Source organism: Apodemus sylvaticus, chromosome 3 (assembly GCF_947179515.1).
Source record: "Apodemus sylvaticus chromosome 3, mApoSyl1.1, whole genome shotgun sequence".
In the NCBI taxonomy this organism is placed as follows: Eukaryota; Metazoa; Chordata; class Mammalia; order Rodentia; family Muridae; genus Apodemus; species Apodemus sylvaticus.
In genome coordinates this window covers 143,985,741-144,013,380 of record NC_067474.1, presented here as the reverse complement: position 1 = coordinate 144,013,380, position 27,640 = coordinate 143,985,741, and the positions used below count along the sequence as shown (strand labels likewise).

General features: G+C 49.1%; 2 protein-coding genes across 5 annotated transcripts in view; one reads left to right on the top strand and one right to left on the bottom strand.

Moving 5' to 3' along the window:
• Zcchc17 (zinc finger CCHC-type containing 17) overlaps nucleotides 1-19,676 on the top strand; it is a 42,038-nt gene extending 22,362 nt beyond the window's left edge. For all 4 annotated transcript variants that reach the window (XM_052177511.1, XM_052177509.1, XM_052177510.1 and 1 more), the window contains 3 exons: nucleotides 6,983-7,083; nucleotides 9,472-9,617; nucleotides 18,976-19,676. In XM_052177511.1, coding sequence (XP_052033471.1) covers nucleotides 6,983-7,083; nucleotides 9,472-9,617; nucleotides 18,976-19,137 — 409 coding nt within the window. In that variant the 3' untranslated portion in view covers nucleotides 19,138-19,676. The remainder of the gene's footprint in view (nucleotides 1-6,982; nucleotides 7,084-9,471; nucleotides 9,618-18,975) is intronic.
• Nucleotides 19,677-20,227: 551 nt separating this feature from the next.
• On the bottom strand, nucleotides 20,228-27,322 carry Fabp3 (fatty acid binding protein 3). The gene is made up of 4 exons (XM_052177513.1): nucleotides 27,200-27,322; nucleotides 23,635-23,807; nucleotides 21,845-21,946; nucleotides 20,228-20,510 (listed from the first exon to the last, which is right to left on the bottom strand). Exons 1-4 carry the CDS (start codon nucleotides 27,270-27,272, stop codon nucleotides 20,457-20,459), a joined length of 402 nt encoding a protein of 133 aa, XP_052033473.1. The 5' UTR covers nucleotides 27,273-27,322; the 3' UTR covers nucleotides 20,228-20,456.
• Between the last annotated feature and the right edge of the window lie 318 nt (nucleotides 27,323-27,640).

Here is a 27,640-nt window from a genome sequence, read left to right as displayed (position 1 = left end):
GCAGTTGTGTTTCCTTTCTCCTCTCTCCCTGTCTCCACCCTGTCTGTCAGCAGCTCATGAGGTGCTGCCACGGCCTCTCCAAGGCTTCTTTCTGCATTGACTCTGAGGGAAGGGTTCCCAGATCTTTGAACACAGCACCTTCCACTTCAGAATAGGTTTCTCTTGATCTAAGCGTGGCGTCTGGAGATTCAGGAAGCTTGCTATCTGACTCAGATCCTGTATTGAATGTCATTTAAAAAAAAATTAAAAGATACTCTTTTTTTTTTTTTTATTTTTTTTTAGGGGGGTACATATGTGGGCACAACTTGTGGGAACAGTTCTGTTCCTGCCACCATTCAGGTTTCAGGGATAGACCTCAGCTCCTCAGACTTGTATGACAAATGGTTTTGCTTTGTTTCAGGGGGAAAGATGTGTGTTTTTTGAAGGTGTCTCTCTCTCTATGTACTCCAGAAAGAAATGTGTCAATTCCAGGAGAACTGCTATTACCATATTCCCTTTATTGATTTGTTATTGTTGTTGTTGCTATTATTGTTGTTGTTGTTGTTATTGTTGTGTTGTTGTTGTTATTATTAAGACAAGGTCTCTCAACATAAGCATTGGCTGTTGTGAAACTTCCTATGTAGACCAGGACGGACTTTAACTCATAGAGATCCACCTGCCTCTGCCTCCCAAGTGCTGAGATCAAAAGCTATGCCAGTGTGTGTCTGGCTCCTTACTGATTTTCTAGCCAGAATTTGCCTAGTCTTTGAGGGCCCTTGCTAGGGGAGGCTTACTGGGAAAGGCCTTTGCTGTGGAACCTGCCGGTCTGAGTTCAGTCCCTGAAACCCATGCACAGGTGGAAGGAGAGGCCCAGCTCCGTAAAGCTGTACACTACTCATGATCCTTGAGGGGCTCCTTAACTGTTCGTAGTGTTTCCAGCAAGTCAGCTAAATCACACATTTATCTTTAAATCAACCATATTATTTGTTGATTTAATAGTAAACATCATGTTCTTCCTCTCTGACAGTAACATTATTGATTAATAAATAAACTAGATGTGGCAGCACATTCATATAATCCCAGTATTTGATAGACTAAGGCAAGAGAATATGTAGTTAAAGGCTAGCCTGAGCTACATAGTGAGATACTGGCTCAGGAACACAACCACAAAGAATAATGAATATAATTTGAATGAGATCTTTATAGCAGTAAAAAAAAAATGAAGCCCTCATATTTGTCAGTCTGAGAAAAATTGCTTCAGCTATGAAGGAATTTTATCTGAAAAGTAGGGAGGTGGTGCTTACTGAGAAGATATGTACCAGACATAGGCAGGTGGACCTCGCGCCTGTGATGCTCACAGTAACCTGTAAGGTGAGTATGGCCTTCTGTTTCACTTCACATTTCTAGTTTGTAGCTGGAGATACGTAACCTGTGATTGTGTAGCAAATTATATGGGTCAGATACTTTGGTAGGACAGGAGTAAAAGCGCATGTCCTGCTAGCCACTGCGCTTGACTTAGCCTTTCATAGTTTTGTGTTTAGTTGCTAAATCTGTGTATTTGTAGAGCACTTCAGTTGTAGTGGTAATCTTTTATAACTCAACTCAGAAACTCTAAGGCCTGGCATTTATTGATTACATTGTAGTAAAATTACCTTTTCTCCAGAGAATCTCATGCTCTGCAGACATACTAAAACATTGTGGATTTCTCAAAGCTAACCCTATAAAACTATAGGAAAACTATAAAACAAGTTTTATAAAAAGAAGAAAGGATGAGAAGGAAAGGCTTCCTGTTTACAGCCGGTGTCTCTGTGTAGAGACTATCTCTAGTACAAGCCAAGGGGCTGATCTTGAGCAGGGCTTTGGTTTTTTTTTGTTTTTTTGTTTTGTTTTGTTTTGGTATTTTGAGATAGTGTGTCTCTGTGTAGCCCTGGCTGTCCTGAAACTTGCTTTGTAGAGCAGGCTGGCTTTGAACTGAGAAATTCCCCCTGCCTCTGCCTGCCAAGTCCTGGATTAAAGATTTACACCACCAACAACAGAAGAAAAAAAAATGTCTCATGGGAGCTGTAGTGTGTCAGTGTGTCCCACAGTTAACCCTTTTGTCCACACTTCTTTGCTTGCAAATGTTCATCGCAACAACTCATTGGTCTGGTGTAAGGCCTCTGGCTTCTGCTCCTGTCAATACTGAATCCTTACTGAGACTCCTGGACATCCTGTTTCTGCCCTGGGCCATGGAGATCCTGTATTTTGAATCTATAAATTGGGTCCTTTATATACTCCAATTCATCGATGGGATCAGTGTTGGAATGGGCCAGTTCAAAGCCCTGGATCTGGGTCCGAGAGGTCTCTGAGGTGGTCAGCCCTTCAGGTGTCCTGCTTGCCTGCTCTCAGGGCTGGCTCACCCAAAACCCAGCCACCAGGGCTATCTTTACCCTGCTGCCCAGGCAAGGTGCAGGGCCTGCTTTGAGCAGATTCTTAATCTTGGTGAACCTCAGCTTTTCCCACCTGTAAAACAGAAGTAATTCTGCATATCTCAGATATGAATAAGGGCCCAGGAATGGCTCAGTAGTAAAGGCCTACTGAGACCCACCTAGTAGAAGGAAAAACTGATTACACTACAAACTGCCCTCTAACCTCTACACATATATCATGGAACAAGTGTATGTGCGCACATATGATAAATGTAATAAAATAAAAAGTGGCAGAGTAGTTTAAGAAACACCTTATCAGTGGGTAGTCATCTTAATGGCTTGACTGCCGTGAACAGTGTAACTGTTTGTGGTTATCAACCTGAGTGCCTTTTTGCTCTTCCCGGTCCTGAGCCTGCAGATTGTGTGGCCGTGAGCACGGTGGGTGCCTGTCCTACCCTGCTCCTCTCCTGCAGCACCTGACCGTCATCTTCCTTCAGCACAGCATTCATTCTTGTCCTTCTATCCAACGAGACAAGGCAGAGGGACGGTGTAGCCTGAAGAGGAGTTCATTTCAGGTTCCCATGCTCAGAGAGAAGGTGACATTGAGCTAGGTCCCGATGAATGGATGTGGTATTTTCAGAAAGCAGAAGGGACGGTGTTATGACAGTGATGACTTTAGGAAAGGCGTAGATAGAAAGCAATAGCAATCCAAGTCCTTTGGGGGAGACGTGACCAGTCAAAGCTGTTTCTCTTGGCCTCGATCTCTTTGCTTATGTTCAGCAGCCTGCTTTCCAGCTGCTACCAGTTGGCTAGCCTCTGTCAAGGTCTACCTGTCTCACCTCCCTTTCTCTTTTCCTTTTTGTTTGTTGTTTGTTTGTTTCTTGAGGCAGGTTCTCTCTGTGCAGCCTGGCTGGTCTCAGACTCACTATGTACCCCAGGCTGGCCTGGGACTCCCAGAGAGGTGCCTGCCCTGCCTCCCTAATGCTGTCCTGCTCTTACCTCCCAGCATCATCCAATCTAATAAGGTGTCTCTCTCTGTGGAAAGGGTTAAAGGTGATTTCCAGACAGGCATAACTCACAGCTCTTAGGACTCACCGTGAAGCCACTTAACATGCCTTGGGTGTCTCCCTCTGCTTGGTTATAAGGCTCGAGTAAAAAATGGCTCAGCCGGGCAGTGGTGGCGCACGCCTGTAATCCCAGCACTGGGGAGGCAGAGGCAGGCGGATTTCTGAGTTCGAGGCCAGCCTGGTCTACAGAGTGAGTTCCAGGACAGCCAGGGCTACACAGAGAAACCCTGTCTCGAAAAAACAAAACAAAAACCAAAAAACAAAAAGAAATGGTGCGGAGAGGAGGGGGCAACACAATCCTTTGTTTTAGTGTGGTGCTGGGGACTGAACCTCAGGCCTTGTGCATCCCAGGCATACATACTCTTGTTCGATCTCTCCCAGTAGTGCTCACGCTGGTGCTCACCACGTACTAGTTGATTGATCTGTGTGCTGGGTGGATTGAATGAAACAGACATGGCAACCCCTGGGGGAGCCGTTACTCGGGTGAGCTATGATTCCCTGGCACAGTGGCAGGGAATGGAAAGTGAGCCGGCCTCGTGACACCTGTGACATGGGAGGTCTGATTGGATGTGTACTGTGTTAGGATCCAGAGGACTGGGCGTTGACTAGAGGAAGGGTGTGCTTAAGCTGTAGCTCAGGCCCCCCACTTAAAACTCTGCTCTTCAAACAAGGACACATGAGGACGCCCGAAGACCTGTGTTCTCACATGCCTGCCGTGGGTTTTGTGATTCAGACTGCACTATGTTTTGAAAGAGTCCATTTCTATAATTCATACCAGAAAATTGACTCTTTGTGCACTTAGATTCTTCTAGGACAAAGACCAGACATTTGTGCAGACATTTTCAGAACTTAAATTATATGCTTGCCTGCAGTGTCCACTCGGGTAACTACGAATGACACAGGGGAGGGGGGGCTAATTAAATGTAAATTATTGAAAATTAAGTAAAATTTCAGAGCTAGGTTTGATGCTGCAGCCCTGCAGCCCTAGCTACTTACTGCCCAGGCAGATCAGTGAGCGTCTTGTCTCAGAATAAAAAGTAAAGGGGAGCCTGGGTGCAGCTCAGTGCTGCGCTACCCCACCCCGCACGGAGGAGGTCTCAGCCCAAGCCCCCGTGCCTCAGAAGTGAGATCAAGACCTTTTTGGCTTTCTTTTCTTCTTTTTTTTTTAAATCTCTATAGGTGTTTTGTCTGCATGTGTGTCTGTGCACCACTTGTGTGGAGTCCAGTAGAGGGTGTCTGATCCCTTGGAATTAAAGTTATTGATGGCTGAAAGGTATTTGGGTGTTGGGAATTGAACCTCAGTCCTTTGGAAGAACAGCAAATGCTCTTATCTTCTGAGCCATCTCCTTAGCCCCACGAAATTTAGGTTTTTTTAATTTTTTTTTTTTTACTTTTTATTGGTTCTTTGTGAGTTTCACATCACGCACCCCAATTCCACTAGTCACTCTCTGCCCCTTGTATCCACCCCAACTCTTGCAACCTCCCTGTCAACAGAAAGGGGGAAAAAAACAAACCCAGCCGGGCGGTGGTGGCACATGCCTGTAATCCCAGCACTCTGGGAGGCAGAGGCAGGTAGATTTCTGAGTTCGAGGCCAGCCTGGTCTACAAAGTGAGTTCCGGGACAGCCAGGGCTATACAGAGAAACCCTGTCTCGAAAAAAACCAAAAATCCCTCCCCCCCCCCCAAAAAAAACAAAAAAAACCCCAAACCCTTGTTCTGGAAGCTGTGGTGTGTCACAGTGTGTCCCACAGTCTACCTTTTGTCCACACTTCTTTGCTTGCAAATGTTCAATGCAAGGATTCTTTGGTCTGATAGGAGGCCTCTGACTTCTGCCGCACTATCAGTCCTGGGTCCTCACTGGCACGCCTCTCAGATGTCCTGCTGTTGCCCTGGGTCATGGGGATCCTGTGGTTTTGGCTCTGTAGGACCGGGCTCTTCATGTACTCCAGCAGTTCATCAATGGGGTAGATGGGGTAGCACGATAATTCTGTAGTCACACTAGCTACATTTAAAAATGTTTAGGAAACCATATTTTTCTCTGACATTGTGACATATGCCTTCAGTTTCCCCAGAGGCAGATGGATCTCTGTGAGGTCAACAGTAAAATACTATATACCAATGAGAATACATGACTCACAACTATAGACAATGATTCGGATGAGTTTCACAAACAACAGAATTATACAGGAAGTATCCTCTGTGTGTGTGTGTGTGTGTGTGTGTGTGTGTGTGTGTGTGTCTGTGTGTAGATATACCTTTTGGTACTAAAAGTTGAAATCAGGGATCTTTGTATGCTAGACATATATTCTTAACACCAAGTTAATGTAATATCCCAGGTACTTTAGTATGTTTACTTTAAGACAAATTGCTTAGGCTGCTCTTGACCCTTTGAAACTCCTCCTTAACCTCCTGAGTCTGGGATCCTAGGGGTGTACCGTATAACTAGCTGGTGCGCTGCCAGATACTGTAAAAAGTCGTGAATTTGTGCTTTCAGAAGCTAGGCAACACTCTGGGAATAGGCCTGACTAGAACAAACATGGGATTTCTGCTGGGCTCAGTCCAGCTCAGTTCCGATGTTGGAACTGTAACTGTGTGTGTGTGTGTGTGTGTGTGTGTGTGTGTGTCTCTAGGAGCTCATTCAAGTGTGATAGGAATATAAACAAAAGTCATCTGTGGCCCAGGGGCCCTGGGAAGAAGCCTTGGGAGAGGGAGCCTTGGAACTTTTAGCTCTTTGCTTTGTGGAGGGAGGGAGGGAGGCAGGGCAGTGCAGAGCGGATCTGCCTAAGGAGAGGCACTCACACCTATGAAAAGTAGAATTAGCTCTTGGCCAGGGCCTAAGGAAAATAAAGAGGGGGCTGGAAAAGGAGTTGAGAAAGTAACTGAAAGCCCTAAGACCAAGGTCTCCTGAGGACCTTGGCCATGGTGTGTAGAAAGCCTGTAAAGCCCTTTTAAATCCATGAATGATCTTATAAGAGCGGGGGGTGTTCCCCCCACACACAGTGAGTAATTATTCTCTCTCCCCTCCCCCTTCCCTCTCCCTCTCCCTCTCCCCCTCCCTCTTCTTCTCCCTCCCTTCTCTCTCTCTCTCTCTCTCTCTCTCTCTCTCTCTCTCTCTCTCTCTCTCTCTCTCTCTCTCTCTCTCTCCAGGGTTTCTCTGTGTAGCCCTGACTGTCCTAGAACTCACTCTGTAGACCAGGCTGGCCTTGAACTCAGAGATCCACCTGCTTCTCCCCCTCCTGAGTGCTGGGATTAAAGGCGTGTGCCATCACTGCCTGGCAATTATACTTTCAAATATCTTTCCTGTATATTATGGAAAGGAAACCTAGTCTCATTCATAATTGTTAATTCAAAGCCTCATTCTAAATAAGAAAAAAGGGAGCTGTTTCATTGTCTCGTTCTGTCCAACATTTCTCCTTTCTTTCCCTTTTCCTTTCAAAAACCAAACCAAACCAACAGGCAGCAGTGCACTGTAATATATCTGGCCCCTTCTTTGCAAAGCACCAGTGGTCAGGATGTCTTTCATTACAGGCAAGAAGAGAGACGCAGGCGGTCCTTCCAGGATTACACTGGGCAGAAGATCACCCTTGAGGCTGTCCTGAACACGACCTGCAAGAAGTGTGGCTGCAAAGGTAGGGAGCTACCATTCCTGTCTTCTCTCCTTGAGGACGCTCTGCCGACTGAGGGAGACCACCGGGTTTGTTTAGCTCCATGTGTTTTTCAGTCAGCTGCTGCCTGCACTCACTCACACGGGCTCTGCCACACTTACCTCCTAGCATGATTACTGTTCTGCACAAATGAAGTGTCTTGGAGATATGTTCCTTACGGGTCCAAATTAGACCCTTTCTTCCTCATTTTTAGCTCAGAATTAAGTTCTGAATTTTTGTTTGTTTTTTCGAGACAGGATTTCTCTGTATAGCCCTGGCTGTTCTGGAACTCACTCTGTAGACCAGGCTGGCCTCGAACTCAGAAATCTGCCTGCCTCTACCTCCCAAGTGCTGGGATTACAGGCGTGCGCCACCACTGCCTGGCTATGTTCCAAATTCTTAACAGCATGCCCTTTTCATACTAGAGACAGAGGACTGCCACTTTTGGCTCTATTTCCTTAGGTTTCTTGTAGTCTTACTCAAATATTAAAAGCTTTTTAGCCTGACTTCCCTTATTGGAGCTATAATGAGAGAGACTGCACCAGGACAGCTAGGGCTACACAGAGAAATCCTGTCTCCAGAAAGAGAGAGAGAGAGAGAGAGAGAGAGAGAGAGAGAGAGAGAGAGAGAGAGGAGAGAGAGAGATTGCCATCTTCTCGTTTCCAGACTGACTTCAGTTTGTCACCTCCTGTCCCAAGTTTACATCATGCTTTGTTCATTTTTATTTATTTATTTATATGAATAGACTGTAGCTATCTTCAGACACACCAGAAGAGGGCATGGTAGTTGTGAGCCACCATGTGGTTGCTGGGAATTGAACTCGGGACCTCTGGAAGAGCACTCTTAACCATGAGCCATCTCTCCAGCCCTTATTTATTTATTTATTTATTTATTTATTTATTTATTTTTATAGAATAGAGTTTATTTGGGGGCATGGGAAGGGAAGTAGAGAAGGGAGTAGAGGCAGAGACAGAGGGGAGAGAGAGGGGAAGAGAGAGAATAAAAGAAGGGCCGGGCCAGGAACATGTGGGGGCAGGGAGGGGAGAGGGGAGGAGGGGTCATCGAGGGAAGAGGTCAGCCGCTTTGTTCATTTTCTGCAGTGATGGTAGCAGATCTGTGTCCTGCTTGAATTTGTGAGTTTTATTGCTGTTCCACCTGCCTGCATGTTTGTGTGAGGATGTCAGTCCCCTGGAACTGGAGTTACAGACAGTTGTGAGCTGCCGCCATGTTGGTGCTGGGAATAGAATCTGGGCCCTTAGGAAGAGCAGCCAGTGCTCTTAACTGCTGAGCCATCTCTCCAGCCCTGACTTTGTGGGGTCTTATAGCCCCTACTTTTATTAATGAAGAGAAAGAAGGAGAATGTAGCAGTGCGGGAAGCTGTCCCCAGAGGGGTTGTGGCCGCATCCCTGATATTTGGAAAACTGTGCTGTGTCCCCTTTCCAGACCTCATCTAACTTCTGGGCTCAGTATACAAACACGTTACATTTTGCTCTGTAGCACTTTTTTCTTACTCTTGAAATGAGCTGTCTAGAACTTCTTCAGCTCCAGGGGATTGGACGCCCTCTTCTGGTCTCCTTGGGCACCTTCACTCATGCACACACACCCCACACAGTTGTGCATACATATACAACTCATCCTCAAAAACAGAGGGGAGCCTCAGTAATACAGGCTCGGGGTAGAGCAGCAAGAATAACAACAAGTAGACTTTGACACAGTCAGCAGAGGTCAAGTTGAAGGTGGTTGGTTGGCTTTGGTGCATCAAAAGTAGCACAAAGCAGGGAGACAGCCGACCCGAGCTAAGTGTTGGCTTTACTGCTGTGTGAGCCTGAGCTACTTGACTCCAGGTCTCAGTACCTGAGATACAGGGGCAGGGTGTTGGCTTTCATGAACCCTGTGGTCCTTGCCAGACCTGACAACTGTGACTTCTCAGGCACCTTGGGTGTCTGTGCCTGCCTCTGTGTGTTGGCTTGGATGTCCGTGCCCACAGATTGCCAGCTCCCTGCCTTTAGGCCCTAGCCTGATGTTCAGTTCCCTCTGTTAAGCATTCTGCTCTCTGGAGCAGCCTTTCATCGTCAGGAACGAGTTCCAAATAGATCTTTAAAAATTAATAAGGCCCATTGCTAAGGGAGGGCGGCACGCCGGCGTGCTCCTACCTCCTGCCATTTCCAGAGCCGCACCAACGACTCTCATGGCTCTTACGCCAGCAGCTCGCCTGGCTGCGGTTAGTGAGCATTGCCACCTTGAGGGGGCAGAAACACTGCCCCAGATGAACTCAGCAGTGCTCTGACTTGGAGGGCCCTGTCAGGAGCCTCCAGGAAGCATCCGCCTGCCGAGGAGAGGCTCTTCCCTCTCTCCCTCTGCTCTTTTCCACAGGCCACTTTGCAAAGGACTGTTTCATGCAGCCAGGTGGAACCAAGTATTCTCTGATCCCTGAAGAGGAAGAGGAAAAAGAGGAGGCAAAGGCAGAAGGACTTGAGAAGCCTGATCCCACAAAGAATTCTTCCAGGAAGAGAAAGAAGGTAAGAGCTGCCTTGCTGTGTGTCATGGTTGTGTAGGTCTCAAATACAAATGCTTTTTGTACGCATTTAGAAGCAGTAAAAAATCTAAAAAGCAAGCCCTCATCATCTTTTCAGAGAGTTTTGTTTTTTTTTTAAGATTTATTTATTTTTATTTATATGAGTACACTGTAGCTGTTTTCAGACACACCAGAAGAGGGCATCAGATCTCATTGCAGATGGTTGTGAGCCACCATGGTAGAAATTGAACTCAGGATTTCTGGAAGACCAGTTGAGAATAGCCAGGGATGCTCTTACACTCTTGATCCTCTTCCCAAGGGTGCCTCTGAGTGTGGGTAGAATCATTAATTTCTTTCTTTTTTTTTTCTTTTTGCTTTTTTGAGACAGGGTTTCTCTGTGTAGCCCTGGCTGTCCTGTAACTCACTCTGTAGACCAGGCTGGCCTCGAACTTAGAAATCCACCTGCCTCTGCCTCCCAGAGTGCTGGGATTAAATGCGTGTGCCGCCGTCACCACCACCACCACCACCAGCACCACCACCACCACTATCTCATTGTTATTAGATACTTATACTTCCAACTTTCAACTTCAGCTCTAGGCTCTATGCCTCCTTCCCTGTCTTTGTGTACGGTCCTGGGTTAAGTGTACTGAGTTGAGGCTCTGGGGTCAGGAGCACTGGCTGCTTCTGCAGAGGACCTCGCTTCAGTTGCCAGGTCCCAGTGGTGGCTGGCAACCCCCTGTAACTCCAGCTCCAGGAGATCTCACGCCTTCTTCTGGCCTCCACGACCACCGCATGCATGGGGTACGTGCTTATGTGCAAGCAAAACACCCATACATGCAAAATGAAAATAAATTAACCTTCTCTGGAGAGGGGAGAGGTGTGGAGAGATGACTCCTTGGATAAAAGCGTGCTGTCCAGAGCACTGAGTTCAGTGTCCAGCCCTGTGTCATGTGTTAGCTATAGTCACCTGTAACTCTTGACTCCAGAGAAGTCAGACACCTCTGGCCTCTGTGCCCTGCACTCACAGACATGCATATTTACATTAAACATAATTTAAAAAAATTAAATAGGAATAAATCCTAAAAAAGATCACTGAGTCAAGGGAGCCAGGCTGACCGCTCACACTTGTGCGCTCAGCACTCAGGAGGCGGAGGGGGGTGGGTCAGCACTCAGGAGGAGGGGGGTTGGTCAGCACTCAGGAGGAGGGGGGTGGGTCAGCACTCAGGAGGAGGGGGGTGGGTCAGCACTCAGGAGGAGGGGGGTGGGTCAGCACTCAGGAGGAGGGGGGTGGGTCAGCACTCAGGAGGCAGAGGGGGGTGGGTCAGCACTCAGGAGGCAGAGGGGGGTGGGGTCAGCACTCAGGAGGTAGAGGAGGATGGGTCCCCACAGGTTCAGGGCAGCATGGGGTACAGAGTGAGTTCCAGGCATTTTGGGGATGCAGACTGGGTCTCAGTTTTAGAGAAGAAAAAAGCCTGGTGGATCTGTGAGTTGGAGGCTAGCCTGGGCTACATAGACCCTGTCTCAAAGGAAGAATGAAAGAAACAAAAGAAAAAAATAGAAAAGATAGTGAAGACTTTAGAGTTCTTGGGGTTGGAGAGATGGCTCTGTGGTTAAGAGCACTTGTTGCTCTTGCAGAGGACCTCGGTTGGATTCCCAGCACCCACATGGTGGTGCACAACCATTCTTTTTTTTTAATTTTTTTCTTCTTTTGTTTTCTTTTTATTTTTCTTTTCTTTTCTTTCTTTCTTTCTTTCTTTCTTTTTCTTTCTTTTCTTTTCTTTTTTTTTTTGGTCTTTTGGTTTTTCAAGACAGGGTTTCTCTGTATATCCCTGGCTGTCCTGGAACTCACTCTGTAGACCAGGCTGGCCTCGAACACAGAAATCCGCCTGCCTCTGCCTCCCAAGTGCTGGGATTACAGGCATGCACCACCACGCCCAGCTTTTTGTTTTCTTTTTATTTTCTTTTTTCTTTTTTTCCCCTTTTCTCTTTTTCCTTTTTTTCTTATTTTTTTTCTTTTTTCCTTTTTTTCTTTTCTTTTTTTCTCTTTTTTCTTTTCCTTTTTTCTTCTTTTTCTTTTTCCTTTTTTTCTTTTTCACAAGCATTCTTAGCTCTAGTTCCAGGGGGTTTGATGCCTCCTTTAGCTTTCATGGGCACCAGGCTACGTGTGGTGCACATAAACACATGTAGGCAAAACAACTCACACTAAATAAAAGAAATACATTAAATAAGGAATTCTAAGACTCTAGATAGATTTTATCAAATTGTCTTCAATTGTTATGAAAGCGTCCTTCCCTGCTCCTATCAGTGCATGGGTGTTTCTGTCTCCTGGAGTTGCCTCCTCTCCTGCTTAGAGCACAGTGATTCATAAGCAGACTTTATCGTGGTGCAGACAGAAACTGCGATGTGTGATGTATTGTGCAGGGAAGAAGGAAAGCCAGCCAATGGTTGTTTCCTTAACTTGCAGGATATTTCTGTGGTTGGTTTTTGAGTTTTATTTTGTTTTGTTGTGACTGCTGTTTGAAGGTTAGGGAGGACAGGACCTCTCACTGTGTAGTCCTGCTTTAGCCTTGGAACTCTTTATTTGTAGACTAGGCTATCCTCAAACTCACCAGAGGTCCACCTCAGCCTCCTGAGTTCTGGGATCACGGGTGTGCACCTGCACACGCAGCTTTTTTGGTGTTTTTTTAAGATTGATTTTCACACTGTAGCCCCAGCTGGCTTTGAACTGTCAGTGGTCCTCTGGCCTCAGCGCGCTGAGCGCTGAACTGCAGGTGAGTCCCCATACTCAGGGAGAAGGGTCCATTATACCATGAGAAGAATTAGCCAAGTATGAAAATCATACTTGTATGATTGTCTGACTTGTATGTCCTCTCAATGTCCCTAACCTAAACTCTCCCTAGTACTTTAGACTTTGGATTGAGTCTTTCAAACCTAGCTTGAGGTCCTTGGGAAGTTGTGGCTGACTGTGTAGGTTTAAACTAACTGCAGTTCTTGATTTGCAGAGTGGGATTGTTGAGATCTTTGGCAGGGTTCCCTCTGAGATGATGCCTGCCTCTCAGAATAGAAAGTGATGACAAGTTAGTCCCTAATTGATTCTCAGTTTTAGGAGACATGGTCTCATGCCGCTCGGACTGAGCTCAAACTCCTATGCAGTTCAGGCTGACCTTCAGCTGATCTCCTGCCTCCACCTCTAGAGCTGTTCTTCACCACAGCACCCAGCTCCAACACTCCTAAACACGCTGCCATACTCTCCAGCCTCTTGGGGTTTCCTGTAATTGTTTCATGTCTATGGGTGTTTTGCCTGCATGTACTTCTGTGCACTGTGTGTCCACCTGATGCCAGCAGACATCAGAAGGGGAAGTCAGTTTTGAGCTGCTGTGTGGATGGTGGGAATTGAACCCAGGTCCTCTACTAGAGTTGCTAATACTCTTAACCAGTGAGCTATCTCTCCAGCCCCTACATAATCTCTTTCATGAGCTCTCTGACCAAACACACACACATCACACTTCCTGTTTCTGCCCCTAAGAGAGAAGACATATATATGGCTTTATCTTATTCTCTGTCTCACATTCAGTCAGTTCCCAAGGCTCTCTTCTGGTTGTTGTTTTGTTGTTGTTCTTCTTCTTTTTCTTCCTCCTCCTCCTCCCCCTCCTCTTCCTCTTCCTCTTCCTCCTCTTCCCTATTCCTCCTGCTCTTTCTCCTCCTCCTCTTTCTCCTTTTTCCTTCTCTTTTCTTTTTCTTCTTTCCTGGGACAGTGTGTGACTGCTTGCATCCCAGGCTGGCCTTGGGTTGGTGATCCTCCTGCTGGCCTCCTGAGCGCTGCTGCTTTGTGGCTGTGCCTGGAGAGGGGCATATTTTAAACATTTTAAAATGACGTTGCTCTTGCCTCACATGTGTCCAAGATAGTGTCAGACACTTGATATAACAAGACAGTAAGATCACCTCTGGCTGGTTTTTGTTTGTGTGTTTTGTTTTTTGTTTTTTGAGACAGGTTTTCACTCTGTAACTGGTTGGCCTGACAGAGATCTACCTGCCTCTGCCTCCTGAGTGCTGAGTTTAAAGAAATGTCTTGGCCAGTTTATTTAAAACGAATTATTTATTCATTTTGTTGGAGAGGAATGACATCATGCCTTGCTCTTATGGAGGTCCAAGGACAACTTGGAGATGACTGTTCTCTCTTCCTGTCTTGAAGGTCATCAGGGCTGGAAGCAAGCCCCTCTACCCACTGATCCTTTATCTTTAGGTTATATGTTGATTTATTTCAGTACATCATATCAGTTAGGTTTGGGTCTCCCAAGTTGCATGAGTCCTCCTGTCTGTTCTTTTACTCTCTAAATCTCTTTTTCCTTTTTCTCCTCTTGGAGACTGGGTATCCAAGCCTCCAAGGCTGGCTTGAATTTACTATCCCCCTGCCTCACCTGAGCACCTCGATCACTGCCCCTCCACTTGGCTTCCCTTAGGTGTGGTGGGCTTTCCTTTCCATAAGAAATGGGCTTTGGGAGTCCATGTGTAGGCTTGGATACTACTACATTGCTTGTAGTTCTAGGGCCACGTACAGAGCTGAACAGTTGTTCTGAAGGGCATTCGATCCACACTGTCAACAGGAGTGGGAACCGAGTGACTGTATGTAGTAGGCATATGTGGAAGGCATCTCACATGAAGTAAGGTCACATCGGTCAATCAGCTAATTGCTTAAGGAGAAAGATAATCAGCCAAGGTATGCACGGTAATAAAGGAGAAAAACACATCCCCAGGTCACTGACTCTCATGACCTTCAAAGGACAGGAAGCAAAGTGTAGACAGGCCTGCTCAGGACTGCAGCCGGAAGTCAAACAGGGAGCTGTTGAACCTTACCCATCTTTTCAGGTCGGTTTCTGTATTCCGGCAGAAGAACGCAGTTAATACAAAGCCTGTGGGACAGAAGGTGCCCGGCAAAATCTGCTCAGACGCCTCGGTGCTTCAGCTTTCTTTAAAAAACATTTAATTATTTCAGTGTATTGTGGTGTGTGTGATGGCGTGCTCATGCCACAGCCTGTGTTAGAGGTCAGAGGTCAGCTTCGTAGAGTCGGCTCTCTCCTTCCAGTCTTCTGTGGGTTCAGGGATTGAATTCGGTCACAAGGTTTGTAAGCAAGTGCTTATCCTGCTGCCATCCTCCTGCCTCCCCTACCCACTCCTACTTTTGAGACATGGTCTGGCCTCCAGCTCATTGTGTAGTGGAGGATGACCTTAAACGCTGGGCCTTCCTGCCTTCATCTACCAGATGCTGAGACCACACCCAGGTTCGCTACACCCACTTCTGCAGTGTGATGTCCTCTCGAACCCTTCCCTACACACACACACACACTGTACTTGAACTTCACACACTAATGGAGCTTCTGTTGTGTGTACCTTTGTTCCAGTCACAGAGGTACACAATGAAGAACATGGCCAAAATCCCTGTCTCTGTTATTGTGAGCTAATGGAAGAGATGTAAACAAATACAGCATGACATTACTATACCAAGTAGTGCAAATGCCACAGAGAAAGAGCTCTGGAGTTGTTTATTTTGTGACGTCCGGACCCAGCACCTTGCTTGTGGTAGGCCAGTGCTCTGCCATGAGCCACAACCCAGCCCCTTATTTCCATTGTAGATAGGGTGCTACTCTTAGAATAAGAGTATTATCTGAAGCCACGTGTGATGGTGTGCTCCTATAATTCCATCGTGAGTGGCTGGGGGGGGGGGGCAGCGGCGCATTCCAAGGTCAGTGGAATACAATGCAATACAGCTATCTGGGCTGTATAGCAAGACCTTGTCTCAAAGAAGGGAAGGAAGGAAGGAAGGAAGGAAGGAAGGAAGGAAGGAAGGAAGGAAGGAAGGAAGGAAGGAAAAAAGAAGGAAAAAAGGAAGGAAGGAGTATTCTTTGGATAAGAACATTGTCTGCATCTTTGCAGTGGCTGGGTGCTGCGGATGAGCTTGGCACACTTCAGAGGATGCGGATGCAGTGTAGGTAGCATAGAGGGGGTGGCAGACGGAGACCTGGAGACCAGAGCGCCCGGCTGCTGGTCGTAAGAACTTTATTTTCTACTCAAGAGAACTTCTCAGCAGTGCAGTGATAGGATCTGACTGGCTCACAGCACTGGCTGACCCAGAACTTGCTTTGTAGACCAGTCTGGCTTCGAACTCACAGAGATCCATCTGCCTCTGCCTTCCCTTTTAAGATAATTGTTCTGGCTGCTATGTGGAAACGTGCGTGTCAGAAAGTAAGGACAGAATCTGCAGGCTGGGTGACAGACACTTCCAGGTGAAGATGCCTGGAGCACGCTGGCATGACTGGCAGAGAGGATGAGGAAGGAACTGATGTGTGAGTAGATCTGAAGGCAGCTGACAGAGTCTGCTGAGAGATTGGATGAATGGCAGGGGAGGGCACTGGTAACGTGGCATCAAGCTTGGACTGTAACTGTAAGATCCGAGGTGAGAGACACTGGAGAAGCTGTCAGGATCTCAGTTTGAGCAGGGTGGTGGTGGCACACACCTGTGATCCTAGTGCCCAAGAGGCAGAAGCAGGCGAATCTCTGAATCTGAGGCCAGTCTGGTCTACAAAGTGAGTTCCAGGACAGCCAGGGCTACACAGAGAAACCCATGATGGGGAGAGGTGTTAGTTTGAGTTGCTGTCTGTGAAGATGGGAAGGAGACCTGGACGAGGTTCTGTTTGTGAGAGGGAAGGGTAAGGAATTGAGGTGCCTGCTACACACCCTTAAGAGACCGTGAGATAAGCAGTTGAGTCACCGCTGGGTTCCAGGGAGAAGCTAAAGTAAAAGACAAAAGTGGAAGTCGTCAGTACGTACATACACTTGCTGTTTCTGAGATTGCCTGAAGGTGGATTGCTCTACTTATTTGCTGAGACTGTAAGGAGACCCTGGGAGTTGCTGAACTGAGTAAGTCTGTGGTGGAGCATTTGCCTGAATGCAATTTTGCCTGGTGTGCATGAAGTTGTGGACTCAGTCCCCAGCACTGGGAGTGAGGGGCTGTTAGGCAATGCTTAGTGCCTGTAGTGTGTCAGGCTCAGAGCTTACCCTTAGAGCATCCTTCAAGGTGAACACTGCTTAATAAGTCTTCTGTCCCAGAGACAGGGTGAGTCAAGTGGCAGCCCTGGAATTTAGCTGTCTTATTCTTAAGATGGCAGTTCTGACCGCCATACCATGAGGCTCCCTACAGTGTTCTTAGGAGATAGATCCGTCCCATCATCTACATGCAGAGTTTGACTCTGCCTCTGTGATCTAGGACAGTGCTTCTGACATCTCCATGCCATGGACACTGCTTCATTGAATCATCACCCATATGGTGTGGGTGCTGTTCTGGTCTGTTTTCCATTTGAAGCGCTAGGCCTCAGTGAGGCGAGATGACCAGCCTAGGCCGCAGACCAGGAGTAGAGCGCAGACCGAGGTCTGCTCTGCGGGGCGCGTGGCCCCCTGCCCCCTCCATCACCTCAGGTTGGATCGCCCAGGCACACAGGCTTGCAGGAGGCTGGCTACAAAGTCTGCAGGAGTAAGAGCCTCCTTCTCTGCTCTCCCTCCTCTTCTGTAGTTTCCTTTCAGCAACTCTGCTGAGGCAGCTTATCCAGTGTGAAGAACTACCCAGGGAGCCCCACAGAGGCCTGGGAACCAACCTACCCACTCTGGTTTTGTGCTGTTAGGTCTGGTGACATGGTTGTGGGCAGGGGTGTCTAACTTTAGGAACTCTCTCCCCTTGCCGGGGGGGGGGGGGGGGGGGGGGGAGGTTGGGGGGGGGGAGAAGAGATGTGGAATGTTTGTTTACCTTTGCAGACTTTCTGGCACATTCTCTCACAGCACTTGCCCTTTCTTTGAATGTGAGGGAAGTCAGGTGACCCTGCTCCCTCCCCAAGCTCCTTTGCACCACATGTAGCCCGTGGTAGTTACTCCCCTTCAGGGGGAAGGGAGGCCATTTTCCCATTGCCGGCACATCAGTGACAGGTTACTGAAGGTCAAATGTGAAGGTTACTGAAGGTTAAGTGTGAATCGCAGTGGGATCTACATTCTGGCAGTCACCAGGGGATCAGGACTGTCCCCCATCCTCTGGGTCAGAGCCTCACCCCTCCAGGATTCTGGACCTCCCATGCCATGTTCTGTAGAGTAAGCTTGCTTATGAAGATAGTTTTTATAAAACTGATAGCAGAGGGGTCAGTGATGTTGCTGAGTGGGTGAACGCAGTTGCCAAGGTGACACCTGACGTGGATCCCTAGGTGGGAGAGAAGCAGCTCTTGAAAGTTGTCCTCTAACTGCCACTTGTGGGCTACGATGCGCACACGTGTGCACACACACACACACACACACATAAATTATAGATATAACAGTTACAGTAGACAGAAAACCTGGCATACATTTTTCCACAGAATGCAAATAACTGACATGGTAGTATATTCATGCAGTTCCAGCACTCCGGAGGCTGAGGCAGGAGGATTAGGAGTTCAAGGATAAAACTGGGCTACATGAGACCCTGCTTCAAAAACTCTTCCCTCCGAAATACTTATTTTTTTTTTTTGATGCTCTGAACATTGGAACTCTCTATGTAGACCAGGATGGCCAAGAACTCACTGAGATCTACTATTCCCAGCAAGTACTTAAAAAAATAAGCCTGGCAGTGGTGACACACTCTTAATCCCAGCAGAGGCAGGCAGAACTCTGAATTCCAGGCCAGCATGGTCTACAGAGTAGGTTCTAGGACAGCCAGGGCTACACAGAGAAACCCTGTCTCAAACAGACAGACAAATGACAAAGACTAGATGCTTGTTTTTAAACAACAACAGCAACAAACCACTGGGCTGGAGAAGGACTGCTAAAGTTCATGGAGGTCAGTTCCCGGAACCCACACTAGGTGTCTCACAACTACATGCAACAAACTCCAGCCTCAGGGGAATCTCAGGGCATTAACTGTGCACGAGTGAGTGAGTATGTGTGTGTGTGTACACGTACGTGGTGATGTGTCTGTGTTGTATATATCAGCACACTTTCACCATGGTTCAAATAGGATAAAAGAGTGTTGTGTGTCTGAGCTCTCCCTCTCGCTTGGGATTTTACTGCCTTTTTTAGTCTGGCTGGGCCGAAGCTTACGGTGTGCACCCTCCTGGTCTGCCTCTGTAGCACTGGGGTTGCAGGCATGCACTGCTTTGCCCAGGTTTCTTTGCAAGGTCTTCTGCAGTCCTGCCTGACCTTGAGCTCCTCCTGCCCTTGTCCCCACTTCCCTACTGCTGGGATTGCCGGCATGCAGCACACACAGCACACAGCTCTAGTTGACCTGTCGGTCCCCTGCTGTGGCTTTCATGTTAGAGACGCATGAATGTTGAAACTTTACGTTTCCCTCTTAGGAAAAGAAGAAAAAGAAGCATAGAGACAGGAAGTCATCTGACTGTGACAGCTCTGACTCTGAGAGTGACACGGGCAAGAAGGCAAGGCATTCGTCAAAAGACAGCAAGGCTACCAAGAAGAAGAAGAAGAAGAAGAAGCACAAGAAGAAGCACAAGGAATGAGGCTGGAGCAGGCCGCCGCGGCCCTGGCTCCCGCAAAGACTCTCATGACGGCGTGGCCTCCTTCCTACCCCACTGACTTTGTCCCCGTGGTCTCAGATGGCTTTTCCTCATGCAGCACGCAGACTGGGGTGCCACAAGGCCCCCAACACGTTTTCCCTTGTTGCTCCTGAACCTTTGCAAGCAACCCCTGCAGCCATCGCAGTCACACACTCCATTTCTTCATTCAGTAGAAAGTTCTAGTCCCACCCAGCTGCCACTGCCTGAGCTGGATTCCTCTGCAGGAGTCCATGCTACAGCCACAGGTGCTGCTGTGGAGGTGAGCCTGGCTGTGGCAGAGCAGCCCCGACCTGCCTGCTATCTGGGGCAGCTTCGGGTGACTCCTTCCCTCAGCCAGGGCCTGTACCCCAGTGACTGCTGAACCAGAGCTCCAAAGCCAAGGTCATTGTTCTGCTTTCTGTCTGTCATGGTGTGGGTGACTGGTTCCATTTCAGACCTCTGCTTAAATTCCTGGCATAAATGGAAATGTGTTTGGTTTTAAACTCTCCAGAAGGCTTTATTCCTATAATCCTTCCTGGGTGACTTACAGACTTAACACATCAGTTCACAGAAAACACTTAATATGTTATCCAAGACCCTGGAAAGAGGCCAAGCCGAGGCACAAAGCCAAGGCCACTAGCAGGTTGCAGCTTTCTCGAGATTACTCATAAACCATCTCTTCCATAGTGAAGACCGCCTTCCCCCGGGCTGCCCCGGGGACCTGCTGGGCATGGGTAGTGGCTCTTAGCAGTCAGCTCCCACCACAGTTGTTCACTCCTGGACTTTGCTGTCCGGAGCCTGTACTCCAGAGGGAGGTGACCACAGCACACCATAGAGCAAATCTAGGAATGTTCTGTGCAAGGTGAATGCAAAGTAACCACTGAGTGACAGCCAGCCGCTCTGCGAGGGCGGGGCAGCACTGGTGCTGCCGTTCCCTCCCTGAGCCTGACACTGTCCACTTGGCTCCTTAACAGTGCTGCTTCCCAGGTGACCTGCAGCCTTCATTTCAGCCTGACACACCGGAAAGGAAGACCAGAGGCAGGAGGCAACTGGGTGGCCTTGGTTCTTCTTTATTGGCCTTGGAGCACCCTTTGGATACAGTTTTAAAAAATAAATCACATACACAGCGGGAACTGGGTCCAGGCTGATGCCCTGTATCTCCAGAAAAATCCCAACCAAAGAGTATTTATACAAAATGTTGAGGGGAAAACCATGAGGCAACATGGTGCTGAGCTGAGGGGTAGCCGGTTGGTGGAGTAGCATCTGGTGACACAGCGGCCAGGTCACGCCTCCTTCTCATAAGTCCGAGTACTCACCACACTACCGTGGGTGAGAGTCTGGAAGGAAAGACAGGGTCAGATGGGGCAGAGCAGGGAGAGAGTGCTCCCACCTTCATCCTAATCAGCACTTGAGTACCTACTGTGTGCCAGGCACTTTACTTTTTTTTTTTTTAATATAAATCTTTTAAAATAGATGTTATAATTACCATTTTAGAGATTTTGGGGGGAAATAGGCCCTTGAAAGAGGAGGAGGTAAATTGGTCCAGTACATTCCTGTTCCTCTTTCATGTTCAGCACCTGCCTAAGGAGGGGCCTCCTGTGTGCATGGCAGACAAACAGGTGGTAAGAACAACCAGCGCCTTGAGAAGCTGCTAAGCTACCAACGTTTTCTCTCTCCCCTGACCATCCAGTATTCTGGCAGGGTAGAGCCCCGCCACGGCCTCACCTCACTCTAGTGCCCAGCGAGCGTGGCCCTGTTTGTTATCTCCCTTCCAGAGCTCAGCACCTCAGTTCTAACTTGGTGGAGACCCCAGTCTTATGTGAATATACAGCTAGCAGGTTCCACCGAGCCACAGAGGTCTGTCCATGCTCCTGGCCAGGTACAGTCCTACAAGGCTATTATATTCTAGGGATGCTCTCAAACTTATCCCAGATCTGCAGGCCTGGTTGTATCATCTTCTGTCTAGACAAATATTTTCAGGCAGGGCTGGAGAGATGGCTCAGTAGTTAACAGCACTGACTGTTCTTCCGAAGATCCCGAGTTCAAATCCCAGCAACCACATGGTGGCTCACAACCATCCGTAGTAAAATCTGATGCCCTCTTCTGGCGTTTCTGGAGACAGCTACAGTATACTTAGATAAAACCATAAATAAATCTTTTTTTTTTTTTTTAAGATATATTTCAGGAAGCCAGGAGCAGTAGACAAAACTCTGAGTCAGGAGGGTCTGCTCCCTGGCAGTGCCCAGCAGGCACACACTTGCTCCTGCAGATGTCTGCATTCCTGCCTGGGACGGGAGAGCGGCAGCTGCTCCTCTCCAGCCTGGGATCAGCAAGCCCTGCTTTCTGCCTCTTCCTGGGGAACAGTAAGCAGGAGGACGCGTTGTGGGCACCTGCTGCATTCTTGTCACTTGGCTGGTGCTCTGGGCTAGGAACACACTGGCCTCCCAGCAGCCCCCAGGCTGCAGCCGCTACTCATTACAGCGGCCCTTGAAGAAGGTTATATGTTGTCAGATAGCCTTTAGGCTGATGCTTGAACCAAGACCTGTGTGGATCCACAGCCATCACCCCATCCCTGCCTCGCTTGTCCTAGTTCCTCTGGACCCCGGGAAGGCCCTGGGCTGAAGAAGGCGTGGTCCTTCTTGCCATAAGGCCCCGTTGTTGCTCGTCTTACCAGGATGAGTTTCCCATCACTGAGCTCCCTTACGAGCGTAGTCTCCTGTCCGTTCCACTTCTGTACATGGACGAGTTTGCCTCCGTCCAGCGTCACGATTGACTGTGGAAAGAGGCAGAGCCTAAGCTGTGACCAGAGCCAGGATGGAAGGACAGAACAAGTCTGGACAAACCAGGAACCTAGCCAGTGATGGTGCTGGGGTCAGCATCCAGACAGCCCACCTCCACCCCAGCTGCACAGGCATCCTGTCTGTGGCCGCTCAGCAGGGGAGGAACCCTGAGGCAGTGGGTGAGGCGGGCAGCTCAGCCTTGGGTATATTGGAAAATTAAACTTTTGCTTATATCATGTGACCTCGCTTAACTGGCAAAAAAGGGGCAATCGCAAGGTCCTTGGGGCAAGGACCCAGGCATCCTTGAAGTGTTCTCCAGTTCTAGCTCCAGGGACCATTCGGTCCCTGGTGCTGCCAGCCTACCTCAGCTAGTTCCTGTTGGGCAGCTGCCCCAGAGCTTTCTTCTCTAGGAATTTGGGAGTTGTAGGTCAGAAGGAGAACTAAGCAGGGGTTTTCGGTAGGAGTCTAAAAAGGTGACAGCTGTGTGTGATCATCTCTTTGCTGCAGTCTCTCCTCCACCTTCTGGAACCTCTATTTTCCACTGTCTAAGCATCCTGGTGGATCACTGTCCTATTTAATGTGGGATCTGGTCCCTCAAGAAAGATGGCAGGGCCGGGCGGTGGTGGTGCACGCCTGTAATCCCAGCACTCTGGGAGGCAGAGGCAGGCGGATTTCTGAGTTCGAGGCCAGCCTGGTCTACAGAGTGAGTTCCAGGACAGCCAGGGCTACACAGTCCTGTACCCTGTCTCCAAAAAACAAAACAAAACAAACTAAAAGAGAAAAAAAGAAAGATGGCAGGTTCAGTGATGTGGGCAGGTATGGACACATGGTGGAGCAGGGCGCCTTCCCCATCTCCATAGCCAGCCTGCTGTGTGGACCTGGGCTGGGCTTGAGCTCCTCTGCAACTGCAAGACTGGTACCTACCCTGTTCTTTCTGGGGGCAGCTGTGAGGAGGAAACAGCTAAAGAGATGAATTTTAGGGTTGTGATGCAGGGGATACTGGTACAGGGACAACCTATAGATAGAGACATTGCTTGGGTCTGTGCCTGGCCCAGTGCTGGACGATTGGAGCAGGTTGAGGAGACAGCCGCCAGGAGGTAACTGAACAGCAGCACGGGAGGTAGACGCTCCCTCCCATACCCTGAAATAAACACCCAACCGCACTCCTGCTGGTAACTGCAAGTCCTGGAACACAGCTCTGCCTGTCAGCTAGTGGCACTGGAAACAGTTTCTTCCGGTCAGTGGTCTAGCCTGGGAGCTACAGGACGGGAAACCAGTGGATAGAGTTCAGCTTTTTGTTCCCAGCTGCCTCCTTTGCTGCCAGAGCCAGGATGACCTCGGGGTAGGGCACTGACTTCTGGGCATCATTCCTAAAGCACTTCAGGTCACAGCCATGGCTGCTGATGTCCTCAGAGCTACTGCATACCTTGGTGTACAAGGTCACCCAGCTGGAGCTGGAGATACAAGGTCAAAATATCTTGGCTCTGCTGCTGCCTACTCCAGTGACAGCTGATAGATCCTTCCCAGGAAGGTGAGAAAAAAATAGGCCAGAGCCTTGTTGTTGGTCCCTGGGCCATGCCATCCCTGAGCAGGCTTTGTGAACCTGCCCCTTGGAGCCTGAAGGGCCAGTCTCTTACCCTACAGTGTTCCCAGTGCCCTCCGTCGCCTTTCTCTGACTCACCTTGACCTTCCTGTCATCTGCTGTCACCTCATCGAATTCTACTCCCAGCTGAAAGCTGATCTCTGTGTTCTTGAAGGTACTGTGTGTCTTTATGGTGATAGTGTCCCCGTTCTTCTCGATGATCGTGGTAGGCTTGGTCATGCTAGCCACCTGCCTGGTGGCAAAGCCCACACCTAAGGGCAGGAGCAGATGGTTGAGAATTCATTAGCTAGGGTAGAGAAGTGTTGTACAAACCCAAAGAGGCCTAGGCATGGGGCCTAGGCACAGGGAAGGCGGTCCATGTCTTTGCGTGGGGCCATTTTCTCATTCAGTCTTTTCCTTAGCTCTACAACTGTTAGACTGATGTCAAATATGAGGCATCTGGATGTTGGGGAAGGTCGGCAAGAGCAGAAATGAAGGTATCAAGGGATGTGACCCACATAGCCAGCCCCTCACTCAGTTCTGTCCCAGAAAGGTTTTGTAGAGGTCAACAGATCACAAGTCAGACGGAAGGCGCTAAGTACCACGTCACTCCAGAGCTGCATATCAGCTGCCTTCTGGTCTCCTGAGCACTCAGACCAGAGACTGAAGAATCAAGAGACAGTCAACTGCCTTCTAGAGTCTCCTGGACAAGGACTGTCTCCCATTTCCACCCAGAAAACTGAGACAACACTGCTCTCTGCCCTGTGTGGCAACGGCACAGCTTCCCAGTTAGAGGTACAAAGGAGTTTTGTCTTCCACAGACGTAGAGGGTTGAAATAGTAGCAACAACGGGATGACTTGAAGTCCCCGGGGAGACTCCTTACATAATCATTGGATCTGAGAGACCTAGGCAAGGTCCCAAGTGTCCCTCAAACAGGTGAAGTACACAGACCCCTTAGATCAAGCCTGTGGTGCTTTGGGTTGTAGCTTTCCTGGAATCTTCCATTGTTGACTTACCTATCCTCTGGCCCCAGCACATGCTGATCCACCCCCAGCAATGTGGTAGGAGGCAGCCCTCTATAGGGATATGGTATTATGCATCTGCTAGAAGATGTGTGCATTGCACAAGCTCTACGTGGTGGCCAAGTACGCTTGGGAAAGCCCTAAGCATAGGTTTTATTACTTTCTTTTTACAAATGAGGCTTAGACACTGTGTTGTCTTAGCCAGAGTCAAACAGGCCAAGCATGGTGGCTTTCCTAGAATCTCACTTAGGAGAACAGGGGAAATGCCAAGAATTCAAGGTCAGCTTGGGCTGCCATAGCTCTAGAACACGGGCTGTAGGGAGACCCTGTCTCAAAGAGGCTAAATGAATAAATACCAGTGTTCAGTGACGTAGCTTCCCAAACTGTCCTTTAGTCCCACTTCTTGTCATTCTTGGAACAACATACTCTACCCTTCAAGCCACCATCCATGCTGTAGTCACTTAAACTAGTCTGGGATACTCTGTCCTAAGAACCTCTGGTTCTATAGGACAAGTTGGGGGCTTTGGCTACACAGCAAGCAGTGAGAGACTTGGCTTTACCTACTGGTATCTGGGTGACTTGGAAGCCATTTTCCCAAGACCCACCCACAGGTGTAGGGTGCCAATGAAGCCGGTTACTGCTGAAAGCTGGGGAGAATCTGCACGCTACTGACCTTCAGCCTGTCTATATGTTCAGGCTAAATAGAATTTCAGTTCCCTAACAAAAGCTGTGGGTGCAGCTTGGGATGACCACGTGTTCAGCCTGCTCAAGGCTCTGGTTTCCATCAGCTCCTACAGAACAACGGCCTGAAGACAACAGGTCCTGAGGCAAAGAGAAGTCTAGGAAGGCAGCCGCAGCTCAGGGAAGCAGAACTAAGACCCAGGTAATCTAGTACTCTATCTTCATAGCCAATAGCTGGACGTGGGCGCATGCATCTAACCCCAGTGCGGGACAGGCAGAGGTGCACAGTGAGATCCTGTCTCCAAACAAAAACCAAGACCAGCTGCCTTCACGGAGAACCATGCTGTTGTCAGGGTAGGGTAGATGCTGGCGGGAGCCCGGGCTCCAGATATGGCTCAGCAGTTACGGTGCTTGCTTAGCATGTGCAAGGTCACAGGTTCCATTCCCCAAACCGAAAAGACAAATTGCTTTGTGGGCCTGTTTCAGAGAAGAGCCAGAAGTAGGTGAGAGACACCTACGCACATATCATATTCCAGCCCTCCTTCCTCGGGAAGAAGTAATGGAACCTAGCTTAGCCATGACACAGCCCAGTTTTCCCTGCCCCAGCCTAGTAGACCAGGATGATATAGCCAGGGACACCACAGAAAGGGTCTTTATCTAGATTCAAGGCAAGAAAGGAAGGGCTGGGAGCGGTCTTGGGAGAGTGGTTCATATGACATTCCCTACTCCCAGTCCTCTGTTGAAGTAGGAAAAACTCTAGGTAGGTCTGGGTTTTCAACTATTTCAAAGGCTGAGATAGCAGATTACAAGTTCAAAGCCAGCCTGGGCAAGTTAATAAGAACCTGTTACACAGTAAAAAGAGGGTGTGTGTGGGTGTGTAACTCAGTGGTTAGAAGTGTCTGCCTGGCATGCACAAGGCTCTAAGTTCAGTCTTCAGCATTGACAAAAAGGAATCCTGGGTTATTATGATGAGCTTGTGCATACTGGGCTGTTTTCTATTAAGCAAATCATGAACTTCCTTTCTTCCTTTTCCTTCCTTCCTTCTTTCTTTCTTCCTTCCTTTCTTTTTTCAAGACAAGGTTTCTCTATGTAGTCCTAGCTGCCCTGGAACTCCCTCTGTATAGACCAGGCCTGAAACTCAGAGATTCGCCTGCCTCTGCCTCCCACTGCCAACAGCACACAATTCCCCCAGATCTTACAAGTGAGGCCGCCTTTTGAAATATTACTCTTCCCCAGCCCTAAACCACACCCCTCATTCACAGCTCTTGGCCGCCCAAGTGTAGCGGTCGCCTTGCTCTGCCCTAGCAGCAAGGTCTCCGACCCACCCCGAGATAGTTGCACACACTGCGGGTGAAGCTCAGGCTGGTGAGAACGAGGGCATCTTCCAGAAAGAGGCCTCTGCACTACCCCAACATGGAGGGCGAGGGCTTGTTGCTGACTGTGCCTGGGCGTGTCTTCACCTCTTCCCAGATGGAATTCACTGATTTTCTTGAGTCTTCCTCCAGGGTCCTAGGATTTCCTCCTAGAGTTCACTCCCATCAGCTCCCGAATCCTTTCGGGATTCGATTTCTGGACCACCATCCTCTTCACTTTCTCCTGCTGCCAGCCTCCCGCCTTCTGCTTTCACTCCCCCCACACCTCCAGATCACCTACAACGCTTCCTAGAAAGCCTCCCAGCCCGGACCGCAGCAGTCACAGCCGCCCCTACGCCTTCCCCGCGAGCTACGAGGCTCGCCAAGCTTGAACCGTGACACCCCCCTCCCAGGAGGCCGGGGTGGGGTGGGGTGGAGTGGAGTGGAGTTGCTCCAGCTCAGGCCACCCTCAGTGCCTCAGTGTACCCTGCCTGGACTGGTGAGGGGCTTGCAGGAGGCACACGCGGCACTCCAGCTGGAGCTCAGCGCCAAGACCGCCTTTTGCGGTGCCCCTCTGACTCTAGATCCTGCGCCAGTCGTTCGCTCACCGAGTGACTTCATGTAGTCATCAAAATTCTTGCTGTCCACTAGCTTCCAGGTGCCGACAAAGGCGTCCGCCATGGTGCGATGAGGAGGCGTGCTGGCACTGAGAACCGCAGCTCCCGGCTGGAGAGCCTCTTTAAATAGCCCTCGCATCACATGATGAAAGTGGCCCACACCCCTTGCTCCCGAAATAGGAAGCCGGGGCTTGCACTCCCTCAAGGGGCTGGCGCCCATCCCCCACAGTCCTCCCGGCGCCTACGTCAGCGGCGCCCGCGGTCCTGCTGGAGCCACCTAACCCATCCCTGGCCTGGCTGCGGGGCGCGCCCCGCAACCCAAGTGGAGCATCCATCTCACGGTCATACTGAAAGGTACCTCGTCCTTGAGCTGGTGCCACGCTGGGGAAAACGCCGCCTGATCCTTCTGCCACCTTGTTTTTAATTCTCTGT

Bases quoted from the DNA above. Each gene is read 5' to 3' on its own strand.
- Fabp3 (XM_052177513.1), bottom strand. From the start codon at position 27,272: ATGGCGGACGCCTTTGTCGGCACCTGGAAGCTAGTGGACAGCAAGAAT. The intron at 23,808-27,199 runs GTGAGCGAACGA...TCCTGCCCTTAG, and splicing joins TGACTACATGAAGTCACTCG to GTGTGGGCTTTGCCACCAGG. The intron at 21,947-23,634 runs GTGAGTCAGAGA...CTCTTTCCACAG, and splicing joins CAGATGACAGGAAGGTCAAG to TCAATCGTGACGCTGGACGG.